The sequence below is a fragment of the Electrophorus electricus genome, chromosome 2 (assembly GCF_041902795.1).
Source record: "Electrophorus electricus isolate QZ-2024a chromosome 2, ASM4190279v1, whole genome shotgun sequence".
NCBI lineage: Eukaryota > Metazoa > Chordata > Actinopteri > Gymnotiformes > Gymnotidae > Electrophorus > Electrophorus electricus.
The window spans coordinates 42,266,735-42,279,234 of NC_137498.1; the positions used below are offsets into that span (position 1 = coordinate 42,266,735).

The 12,500-nt window shown below is 39.8% G+C and overlaps 1 protein-coding gene and 1 long non-coding RNA gene across 9 annotated transcripts in view; both read left to right on the forward strand.

Moving 5' to 3' along the window:
- The window catches only part of LOC113582920 (uncharacterized), a 4,168-nt gene extending 827 nt beyond the window's left edge, over positions 1 to 3,341 (forward strand). The window contains exons 2-5 of one of the 3 annotated variants that reach the window (XR_014126757.1): positions 312 to 410; positions 690 to 1,473; positions 2,005 to 2,244; positions 2,366 to 3,341. This is a non-coding gene — a long non-coding RNA (uncharacterized LOC113582920). Of the gene's footprint in view, positions 1 to 311; positions 411 to 689; positions 1,474 to 2,004 lie in introns of all 3 variants that reach the window. The other 2 variants (XR_004776404.2, XR_014126755.1) reach the window with 2 other exon arrangements.
- A 6,336-nt stretch (positions 3,342 to 9,677) lies between these two features.
- Positions 9,678 to 12,500, forward strand: part of LOC113582927 (disintegrin and metalloproteinase domain-containing protein 11-like) — a 26,526-nt gene continuing 23,703 nt past the window's right edge. For 5 of the 6 annotated variants that reach the window (XM_081704697.1, XM_035529430.2, XM_035529432.2 and 2 more), the window contains exons 1-2: positions 9,678 to 10,116; positions 10,575 to 10,771. In XM_081704697.1, coding sequence (XP_081560823.1) covers positions 10,059 to 10,116; positions 10,575 to 10,771 — 255 coding nt within the window. In that variant the 5' untranslated portion in view covers positions 9,678 to 10,058. The remainder of the gene's footprint in view (positions 10,117 to 10,574; positions 10,772 to 12,500) is intronic. The other variant, XM_035529431.2, reaches the window with a different exon arrangement.

Genomic DNA, 12,500 nt, shown 5'->3' on the forward strand with positions numbered 1-12,500 from the left:
CCCCATTATTCCACTAGACTCACTCCACACACCTGTTCTGTTAAGATATTATCTGCCATACTCATGTAGATGTGTGCTCAATATCATACATCTACAACCAATACATGTGCACTGTGTGTGTGTTTGTGTGTGTGTGTGTGTGTGTGTGTGTGTGTGTGTGTGTGTGTGTGTGTTGTGTGTGTGTGTGTGTGTTTAGAAGAAAAGAAATAGAGCAATAAATATTTATGGCATCAGTTATGTTTTGGAATCTCACTGAGTCTTGGAATAAACTAAAATGTTCTGCTGCTTGATGTCACTCCTGCCTCCAACAGATCCCAGAAATGTCAAAGGCTACAGTACATATGAAGGACCCTGAACATCTAGAGCAGATTCTGGAGTCCATTAAGCCCTCTGGACCCAATACTTTACAGGTAAAGTACACAGCAAATATGGCATCAATAGCCATGCAGACCCCTCCAGGAGCAGGCGTGAACCCTGATATATTAACACTGGTAACATACTGTATGTAACAACAGCGTTCTATGAAGGAGTGTGTCTGTTTAACAAGATGTAAATGCCCATTTTATGATGCAGAGTCATTTATAAAGATGTTTATTAAGAAAGACAATAAAGTAGTATATATATTGAAGCCGCAAGAAGAACAGTTTAAAATTGAAGGTCAGTAATGTAGGTTGTTTTGCATATTTCAGGTGATCTCAGATTTTGATATGACACTCACAAGATTTGCCTACAATGGGAAGCGATGTCCCACCTCCCACAGTAAGTGTGAGAGTCTGTTCACTGTCCTGAGGTGCTACTATAGGTTCATCACACTCAGAGCATGGACGCCACAGCACTGCAGGGTGTAGTGTTTCCCTGCTCTAACACACTCCGCTCAGCTCATGGATGCATTGGTGATTAGCTGATTGTGAAAATACTCCATCGGTAAAAACTGTGGAGTGTGTAATTGAGATTCATGTTACTGTGCGTTATACACACATACACTAGACGTTAGTGTGTGATGGAGGTTTATGTTACTGTGTGTTATACACACACACACTAGATGTGAGTGTGTGTGTATGTGTGTGTGTGATTGTGTTCAGTCAGAATTGTAAGCCACTTTGGATGAAAGCGTAAGCTAAATGCCAAAAATGTAAATGCTGAGTTATAAAATGGAGTTTGAATTTTTAAAAATATATATTACAGTAAGTCCACAATATGTGATATGACAGTATGTGACATGATTTGACTCCATGTTTACACACAGATGGCTTTGGTTGTGGAATCCTCTTTTTCACTGTTAGTTCGTGCGCTTCATCTTTATTTGAACTGTTGTCAAGATGTGTATTATTTATCAGCTCTTCAGCCAGATGCAAATTGAAGTGCAGGCACTGTTAAGTGCCCTTTGCAGGTTGATTCAGGACTTTGCTGTCAGATTTATACTGGATCCAGGAGTTCGTGATGGCAACATCAGAGAAGCGACCAATTACACAGGTAGTCCATTTCTTGGTTCTGCTTGACATTTTATAACATCTCAGTATTCAGTCACACAGGTCCACCCAACCCTTGTTTTAATTGCATTCTCTGATGACTGCTGGTCTTCTCACTTGGATGTGACTTGTCTTTGTTGGACCATCTTGTGCAGATATCCTCAGAATCTTTTCCATGTATAACATCCAATCTGTAAGAACAATTTAAACAACACATAGCATTATAGCTATAGCTTGACAAATAAATATATTTCACAGAATATTAAACTTACCTCAAATATAGTCAGTCAACTCAGTGTTCATTGTTGGCTTTATTTATTTTGCACTGGAGTAACTGGCTAAACTAGCAAGCAAATATTGGTAAATTGTTGTTCTTTTTGACAATTTCACAGAACATTCAGATCAGCAAGTCAAATGAACATACCAGTTCCTCTCTATTTCTACTGTTGTCCATGTATATGGAGAGGCTGCTTACATTTATAAGATTTAACAAACAGCCTGTAGCTTCAGTTGGTTTGTGTGGTATTGTTTGCAGAAGATTCTGGCAGAGCAGCGACAATCACAAAATGCCTGGGAGAGATGATTGTCAAAGACCTCCAGCCTCTGTCCATAGAGGAAGAAGAGGGTTTCTAGGGATTAGAGAGGACCCTTGATCCCAGATATAAAATCCTTATCAGAATAACAATGACTGAGAATCATTTATTGTCTATGTGTAATGAGTGAAAAGGTAAAGTCAGGACAATTCTGCAAAATGCACAAAGTATTGTGCTTGCTGGTAAGTGTCTGGTTCAGTCATAAATGTTGGCTTGATATGAACCCATTCATATGCCAATGAAAGGCTGCAGTATCTTCCTATATACCAACTTACATCTTTATTCTTCTGAAATCCTTGGCAGAAATGTTTTGCATGACACATTAGGACACAAAGAAAATGCCTGCTGTGATAGTGTGGAGATCTACCATAATGGCCAGTGGGGAACAGTGTGTGATGATCACTGGGACATAAAGTGTTGGTGTGCAGACAGCTGGGATGTGGCCGAGCTCTCAGGGCCCCTACCAGTGCCCGCTTTGGTCAGGGAAGTGGCCCAGTATTTCTGGTTGATGTTGGTTGTTTTGGAAGTGAAGGCTCCCTCAAACAGTGCTCTCATCTTGGATTTGGAACACAACTGTAACCATGGTGAAGATGCTGGTGTTACATGTTCAGTTATGGAGAAACCTTTATAGGTTAGAAAACAAATACAACATCCAGTGATACTTGAAATAATGCAGTGATCCTGAAGGACACTGCATCACTGCCACCTGTTTCTGTCAACACAGCACTACATTTGAAAAAATAGATTTGCATTACCTGAAGAAAATGCATAGTGCTTGCAAAGAGCTGAAAGGTGCTGGTTACAATGGCATTGCTAGTGGTTGCTGTGGTGTTCTACATTTACAGCATTTAGCAGACATTTTTATCCAAAGCGACTTACAATTCCAACTAAACACAACTTATGCAACTGAGGGTTAAAGGCCTTGTGCAGGGGCCAACAGCATCAACCAGGCTGTTGTGGGACTTGGACTGGCAACTGGCAACCTTCAAGTACCTTAACCACTGAGCTACCACTGCGTTCTAGGTTGTTGCTCCGCTTTTGTTAAGTAGTTGCTAGGTAGTTACTATGCTGTTACTACGTGGATGCTAACCAATTGCTGTGGTATCCCAGGTTGTTGCTAGTGTGGTACTAAGTGTTTTTTATGTACTGCCTGTGGATGACTCCATTTAGTTTTAACACTGTTCATCTGTAAATGTGCTCAGTAAAACCAACATTGTAAATGTTTTTAAATGTTCACAATAACATGGCATGTTTGATCTAATAAATAAAGGAAAAGCAAAATGTCATAGCACTTTCTGCTTAATTGTCATACCTTTTCATTTATGAGAACATTTGAAGAATCTGATTATGATGTATGACAGAAAAGAAAAACTTTAAATATAACTTGGCCTTTGATATTAGAGCAGGGTGACATGATATATATGATAGGGTAGGAGCTATAGCAAAAGTTGAGTTAATATGAACCTGTGTGTGATGCAGTAGGGAATGTTGGATACACCACATTCTTCATTCTGCTTCCTTGAGTGTGTTTCTACTTCTTGTACTGATTGTAATGACTGTACTGACTGTACTGATTGTACTGGCTGGGTTTGAGTGTGCTGGCTGTACTGATTGTACAGACTATACAGGCTGTACTGATTGTACTGTCTGTACTAACTGTACTGACTGTTCTGCTTCTATATCTTGCAAAGAATCTCCAAATTCTGTTAATAATTCTTGAGTGAAGTTGTCTGACATGTTTAAAATACTGCACCTCTCATGATGTCCCATTTCACACACTGTGCTAAAGGAAAACTCCAGCCTTTCTAAACCTAATGACTGTCCCTCACATCTGTATCTTCTGGCATTTTTTGTCTCCTTTCTAGAAACCGAACCGATTTTCTATTTTAAGTGTGTTTTGAGTCAACATAGTTTTCCACCAAGTTCTAAGAGCAAGATATTATTATCTATGACAAACAACCCTTCACCATAGGTGGAGGACATAAAGCTTAGGTTGATCACTGCCATGTTTCTCTAAAATCTAGCTGCTCTCATGTCAGTAATCCCCCCTCTGGCCACCAGAGGTCCTCCTCTCCAGAGTACTAACCCAGTTGCCATAGCTACCTCCACTGAACTCACCTGTCCCAAGTTCCCACTACATGATCCTCCCTACTTAAACTCTCCAGTTCCCTCACTCTGTGTGAATTACTGCCAGTGTTACTGTGTTTGCTACCTGATATTGTTGTTCTTGTGCCTTGGACTGTGCTCGTATGTTTTGACTTTACTTTGTACATTTGCCCCTTTTTCCTCTGCGTTTATTTTGGTTTTGACCCTGTTTTTGCCTTTGGACCTTGATTTTTGGCTCCCTTGATGTTTCACACTCCCTTCGTTAAAACCCCTTACCTGCATATGGATCCTTCTCATCACTCTGAGCCTCATTTATTATATTAATGTAAGTTGCTTGCTTTCATTTTAGTTGCTTCGTTTGATTTGCTAAGAACATGAACTGAGGTAGGCTCAGACCTCGCCTCACATTCATTTTTGGCTTTTTCTACTATTTGTTTAGCATTGTGACTGTAGTGTTGAGTCACCCAGTACACGTAGGCAGTCTTACTAATACAAGTTCCTCACTGCCTATAACACTTGCATAATGATGATGAGACTAGAAAGAACTGAAATGGTCTTAGAATCATTAAGTCACATAGACTATGTTTTGCTGTATACTAACACATTTCTACTGATGATGAAATATAATAGTTAATGTAATAGATGTTTGTTATTGTAGTAGTGTAACATCCAGGTCTGACAATTGGTGCTAAGAGTTGTTTGTTGTCCACATTTTTCAAAAACTTGACACACATACATCTGGTATATGCACATGTCTCCAACTGCTAGATGATTTCAGAAAGCACGGGAGAACAGTCCATGTCAAATTTAGTGCAGCTTCGGCATTCCAGGACTGAATGTGCATTGCAAATAATGTTGCTGTTCAGGAATCTGGAACAGCTGAAGAAGAGTTAATGGTTCTAAATGTTATAAGCCCACTGATGAACAGTTAATGGTTATAAATGTTATAAACCTACTGATGAACAGTTAATGCTTTTAAAATTTTATAAACCCACTTCAATTGAACTGTTGTCCAGCATGACGCATTTGTTTTGAGGTGTCAACCTTGTTGAAGTTCATGCCAGCTCCCACACATCCATCCAATCACATTCCACAATCCCAATCACTCACCTATCAGCATTATCACTTTCACCTGTCCCTTGTTTCTCCTGCCTATTAATTCCTCTGTGTGTGCTTTCCTGATGTTCAACGTGAACCTTTGACCAGACTAACACAACTATGTGGCCACGGGATGTGATATCATGGGTTTAGTAACAAATCTCTTTTACTTTCAGTCGTCAGTACCCTTAGTGTTTTCTTGTTTGCTGGTAAGTGTCTGGTTCAGATATAAATATTGGCTTCATATGAGCAAATTCATATGCCAATGAAAGGCTATAATATTTTCCTATATACCAACATGCATCTTTATTCTTCAGACATCCTTTGCAAGACACATTAGGATACACAGAAAATGCTTTGCTTAGTTCTACAGAAATATGTGTCTATTTATTAGTACCTTATAGTCAATAAAACTGTTTATTATTCTTTCCTAATAGAGGGCTTTAACACTGGGGGCATTGGGGCAGTATTGCCTGCTCTGGCTCCACTCTACCAGAGCAGGCATTACTACCCCAATGCCCCCAGTGTTAAAGCCATCTACAGTAATGGCCAGTGGGGAACAGTGTGTGATGGAACAGTGTGTGATGATCACTGGGACATGCAGAGGTGGTGTGCAGACAGCTGGGATGTGACCGAGCTCTCAGGGCCCCTATCACTGCCCGCTTTGGTCAGGGACAAGAACCAGATGTTTGTATTGTTATTATATAAAATTATATATTATACAATAACAAAATATTATTATAATACAAACATCTGAACTTAACAGACAACTTGTGGAGTGTTACATTGATCCAAATCTCATTACGCTCTGCTATCTCACCTGCAGAGGCAACTGCAGGCAGACATTTATTAAATAAGATGAAACATGGATTAACAATAAACATTAAAGGCACTCACACATAACAAACAGGGCAGCGTAATCAAATACTATGAACTATGAAAATACACATGAATATTAACACTAACAATGACCGGCAACTAACTCTCAAACACAGGGGTTTAAATACATACATATACGATGTGTGTAATGAGGTTCAGGTGTGATGACTTACGATGAAAACAAGGTGGGTTACAAACAAAGGCATTACTTTTGGCTGCTTCTTCTTTTGTGTATCTCTGCAGACTGGACACCAGTGCTGTTTATCTATAGTTCACATATCATCCCAACCATTCAACAGATGATGCAGTTGCCCCCACGCTTCCTCTGACCCTTACCCATCTGAACAAAAAGACACACATGTTAGAATGCTGTTCATAGACTGCAGTTCAGCCTTCAACACCATCATTCCTCAGTGTCTGGTTGAAAAGCTAAGACTGCAGGGTCTGAACTCCTCCCTCTGTGGCTGGATCCTGGACTTTCTGACTGGGAAATCCCCATCAGTCTGGATCAGGATCACTGACTCCAGCAGCACCACACTGAGCACTGAGCTTCCCCAGTGTTGTGTGCTCAGTCCACTGTTGACCCAAAACTGTGCAGCAATGCAAAGCTTGAACCATAAGTTCACTGATGACCAGACTAAAGGGGATCCCATCAGCTGGGATGATGAGTCAGCGTACAGAGAGGAAGTCTCAGAACATGTCAACCTGTCACTGAATGTGGAAATCAAAAGAGATGGTGACTAACTTCAGGAAAATGGTTTTCACTCTCCAGTCCATATCGACGGCTCCTCTGTGAAAATCATTACAAGCACCAAGTTCTTTGGTGTCCACCTAGCAGAGAACCTCACCTGGACCCTCAATACCAGCTCCATCGTCAAGAAAGCCCAGCAGTAATTCCTACTTCTAGCTCATCCTGCTACTACTATCGCTGTGTTCTACAATAGAGAGCATCCTGAACAGCTGCTTCACTGCCTGGTTTGGGAATTGCTCTGACTCGGACTGCAAAACCCTCAGGAGAATAGTAATAACAGCCGAAAAGGTCCTCAGGGTGTCTCTCCTCTCCATCGTGGACATTTACAACACATGCTGCTTTCACAATGCAACCAGCTTTATAGATGAGCCCACACACCACTCATCACAAACTCATCTCTATCTTAAAGTCTCTGAAGAGGTACCAAAACGTTTGTGTATTCAGCTGTACTGTACAACGGTTTCTTCCCGCATGCCATCAGATTTCTCAATTCCAACAACAAAAACTGTATTCCATTTAACAAAAACTGTATTCCATTTAACAATACTGTGTTCTGAAATGAGTGTACTGTTACCTCAGTGACTGCTGTATGCTATAAGCATATCTGTTAAAATGCTATTGTATGGTGCACTGGTTGGTGTTGCCTATATGTTAATATTTGTGCTGTATTTCATATTTATTGTTTACACTCATGTTCTTCTTTTGTGTTGCACCATGGTGCTGGAGGAGCATTATTTAATTGTATGCATGCTTCCAAAATGTAGATGTTTTGTAGGTATGTGTGTTTCTGAGTATGATAGAGGTTAGTGTATATGGTGTGTGTGTGTATTATAGATGTATGTGTGTGTGTGTGTGTGTGTGTTTCTTCTGTGGCCTGTGTCATTGCACCTGCTGTAGAACTCAGCTGCAGCCCTTTTACAGTCTGACTGAGGTTTTTGTGTGATGCTTATTCACTGTGTGAACAGTGGATTTGATGTGCCTTCACCAATGAAGTGTTGACTCTGACAGTAATAATCTCCTGAATCTTCAGCCTCTACTCCACTGATAGTCAAAGTGAAATCAATGTGATTTCCAGATTCCTTGCCACTGAATTTAGAGGGAATACCAGAAGCTCTCAGATCCGTATAATATATCAAGAGTTTAGGAACTTCTCCAGGAATCTGATGATACCAGGACATACAATACTTTGATGTGTCTTTTTTCACACATTTAATTGCCGGCTCGTGTTTACAGTGAATAGTGACAGTCTGACCAGGCTGCACCATCTGATCTCCAGACTGAGTCAACACAACCTGACCCAGAGAGTCTGTGGAGAGAAAGGTGGAAATATTGCATTAATCAAGATGGATTTTATTCTGAGAAAGCCTGTGGTAGATGTTTTTAAAAATGTTATATTTAAACTTGTTTCTCTGGAACACAAGTGCTTTTTAAAAATGCAGTTTACTAAAAATCAAATGTGACTATTTTCTTACCCCTGGTGTAGGTCATGAGTGTCCAGATGAAGATGGTGATCAAAGTCATTATTGCTTTTGGATTTGTTATCCTTAAGAGTCATGGAGTGTTGACTGACACAGCCATAAATACTCCCAGCTCACTGAAGCATGTTCTGTTCATGCAAAGTGTCTGTACCATGTAAATGTCTTTCTTGATTGTACCAACAATCAGAGCTCAGGAGATCCGACTAACTAAATGGTTACATGCTGCAATGATGTGGGACCTTTATTACCACATATAAACCTTTCACTTGCTGTGTTAGTCAGTCAGGAACTTTCCTGGAACATTTCATTATTAAACTCATGTAGGACTTTGAAGTGACTGACTGACAGTCCTTAAAAATTGTATAACTTCTCATGCCTACTGTACATTTATCAATTCCTATATTATCACTCTCTTCCTCTCTCTCTCTTGCTTTCTCTCTCTCACACACAAACACACACACTAGGCCTACCCAAATCAATCAAACAATCTCTCTCTCTCTCTCTCTCTCTCTCTGTTTTTGCTGTTTGATTATTGCCTCTGTCTTACCCCTGCCTGGGTAGTCACCAGGGTTTACATTTACAAATAGGTGTATGTGGCTGGTTTAACAGTGACCTTGTAGAGGGGGCTAGGACACCAGACCTTACTGTTCAGCCTTCTGGAGGAGTCGTGGGCTTAATTCAGCAAAACCTCTGACGATAGGAGGGGCCTACCTGATGACTCCTGAGAAGAGCTTGTGATGTGGTTGCTGGTATGAGGTGACATGGTTGGGCACTTTGTGAAGCTCCCATGGTTTGGCACAGGATATTTGACAGTTTATCCTGTGTATAATTATAATTGTAAATTTGGGCAATCATAGTCAAATTACACATATTGTTGATTTTGTAAGTGAAAATCTTATCCTACCTCTGCATGGAAGAACAATAAATGATAATTCTACAAATGTTAATGCAATATTATCATGTATTTCAAGAATTTAACATAGTGGGAAAACAAAATGTAACAACAACAACAACAACAACAATAATAATAATAATAATAAGTTCCGTATATATAGCACCTTTCACAACCCCAAAGATACTTTACACTGAGCGAAAAAAACCAAACAAATTGGGAAGAAGGAAAGTTTTAAACTGAATTTTGAATTTCTCAGCTATACCGCAGTGTGTCAACCTATTTATATGTTTTTAATTTTTTAATTTTTTGCACGCTAAAGGAATGACTGCATGGCAACTGCACGGAGAGAATTGTGGATTTGGGTGAGACGGGATGAGGGAGTGTGCGCGGTTCTCACGTGCCCTTCTGTGCCGCAGAACCTTCAAATTCTCGAACGCTTCACGGATCCGCCTAACAGATTTGCGCGCACATACCTTCTCAAACGCGTTCTCTCAAACGCTCTAAGAACAACATGCGAACCACGCATAACCGCATGTTGCCCAGTTGACAGATTTTTTACAATATTTACAATATTTTTATATATATTTTAGAATATATATTTATCGATTTTCTTCGTTGCAGATCATATTCCGCAGCCGATTTTGACTCATACTTTCGAAAGGAACGGTCGGATGAAAACTGCCTTAACTGAATTATACACCTTTATTAGGTGCTTTGTAATGTACCGGCGCCTGTCATAATAACAGCTAAAACGAATCAGATGAAGCTCTCTGGGATTATGTGAACAGCATGCTCGCGGTGCGATGCCTCATGTTTGTTGCAGTTGGCGCGATGTTTTCCGTAACAGGTAAGCGATTTCCGGCGGGCGAAGCAACACATTGAGCGTAGTGGTCGTGAGAGCAAATACCCCTCGCTATAAGGCTTTTTTCTTTTTTTTTTTCCGCGTGAGATTCTGCCACTGTAATCGTATTTCCCAGGGTCAATATCTCTGTACTGCTCATTTGCAGCTGGGAACTTGGTTCTGTGCCAAACCCTGAGAACTTATCGCTCTAGCGCGAGTGATACGTCGATTTTGCTGCATTAACACATTGTATTGGGGATGTAAAAAGGCTCCGGGAACCCTGAAATAAACACAGAACACATAATGAAAAGTGGAATAGATGTGAAGAGTAAATTACCGCTGCGTAATCTAACTGCATTGATTTTAAAAATAATATTGAATATTTAAATATACATGAACGCAACCGACACATCCAGTACTCTTTGCCGTTCGCCATTTGTTGATCCGTTGCTGCGTCCATGTAGCAGACTCGGACGGCAGCTCTCCGTCGCAGGATCGGGGATCGTGGGATCGGATTTTCCCGGCGGATCAGCAGGGAGGATATCGTATGACCGAGGAGGTCACGTACCCTAAGCGCCTCTCGCAGCAGGGAGACTCGGACGAAGAGACGGCGCTTACCAGCCTGGGAACACGAATAAGAGACGGTGCCGGAGCGTCGACGGTGCGTACCGCTATATATTACAGTATACTGTATATGTACCAGTATATATTACAGTATACTGTATTACATAACAGTATATATTACAGTATACTGTATTACATAACAGTATATATTACAGTATACTGTATTACATACCAGTATATATTACAGTACACTGTATATGTACCAGTATCTATTACAGTATACTGTATATGTACCAGTATATATTACAATATAGTGTAGTACGTAACAGTATATATTACAGTATACGGTATACATATCAATATATATTACAGTATACTGTATTACATACCAGTATATATTACAGTATACAATATATGTACCACTATATATTACAGTATACTGTATTACATAACAGTATATATTACAGTATACTGTACATGTACCAGTATATATTACAATATAGTTTAGTACGTAACAGTATATATTACTGTATACGGTATATGTACCAATATATATATTACAGTATACTGTATTACATACCAGTATATATTACAGTATACTGTATATGTACCACTATATATTACAGTATACTGTATTACATACCAGTATATATTACAGTATATAGTATATGTACCAAAATATATTACAGTATACTATATTACATACCAGTATATATTACAGTATACAGTATATGTACCAGTATATATTACAGTATATAGTATATGTACCAATATATATTACAGTATACTGTATTACATACCAGTATATATTACAGTATACTGTATTACATACCTGTTATCATTAGAGTGTCAAAAAGGGAGACTTTCTGGGATATCAGCAAGTGCCTTACTCTCAACACCCCTGCCCACACATACCCCTACAACACATAGTAGTAGAATAATTATTTTCATTAGTCTTATATTAATAGCTCACCGTAAAGTGCATAAAAAACCCCCAAAATGCCCAAAAAAGTGTTCAAAAAATATTAAGGGCAAACATTTGGAGAGAGAGAGAGAGAGAGAGAGAGAGGTGTATATTTTTGTGTTTGCATCTGTATGTGTTGGTGTTTGTTGAGGAGATCAGTTAACAGTTAATTAGCAACACAATAACGTGTTTGTTGTGTCTCCTAATAGAAGTGTATAATAAAGGCAAACGCTCCCAGAATAGCTGATCTGGCCTGTTACTGATTAAGTTGTGTCTGTGTTTGAACAGTGTGTGTGTGTGCGTGTGTGTGTGTGTGTGTGTGTAAGTAGTGTCTGTGTTTGAACAGTGTGTGTGTGTGTAAGTAGTATCTGTGTTTGAACAGTGTGTGTGTGTGAGTAGTGTCTGTGTTTGAACAGTGTGTGTGTGAGTAGTGTCTGTGAAGTGTGTATGTTTGAGTAGTGTCTGTGTTTGAACAGTGTGTGTGTGTGTGTAAGTTGTGTCTGTGTTTGAACAGTGTGTGTGAGTAGTGTTTGAGCAGTGTGTGTGTGTGTGTGTGTGTGTGTGTGTGTGGAAGTAATGTCTGTGTTTGAACAGTGTGTGTGTTTGAGTAGTGTCTGTGTTTGAACCGTGTGTGTGTGAGTAGTGTCTGTGTTTGAACAGTGTGTGTGTGAGTAGTGTCTGTGTGTGTGTGTGTGTGTGTGTGTGTGTGTGTAAGTAATGTCTGTGTTTGAACAGTGTGTGTGAGCAGACGCTTTCATCCAAAGCAACTTACACTTGCAACCGAGTACAGCTCAAGTTAAGGGCCTTAACTTGAGGCCCAACAGTGGCAATTTAGCAGTGGTGGGGCTTGAACCAAGAAGTC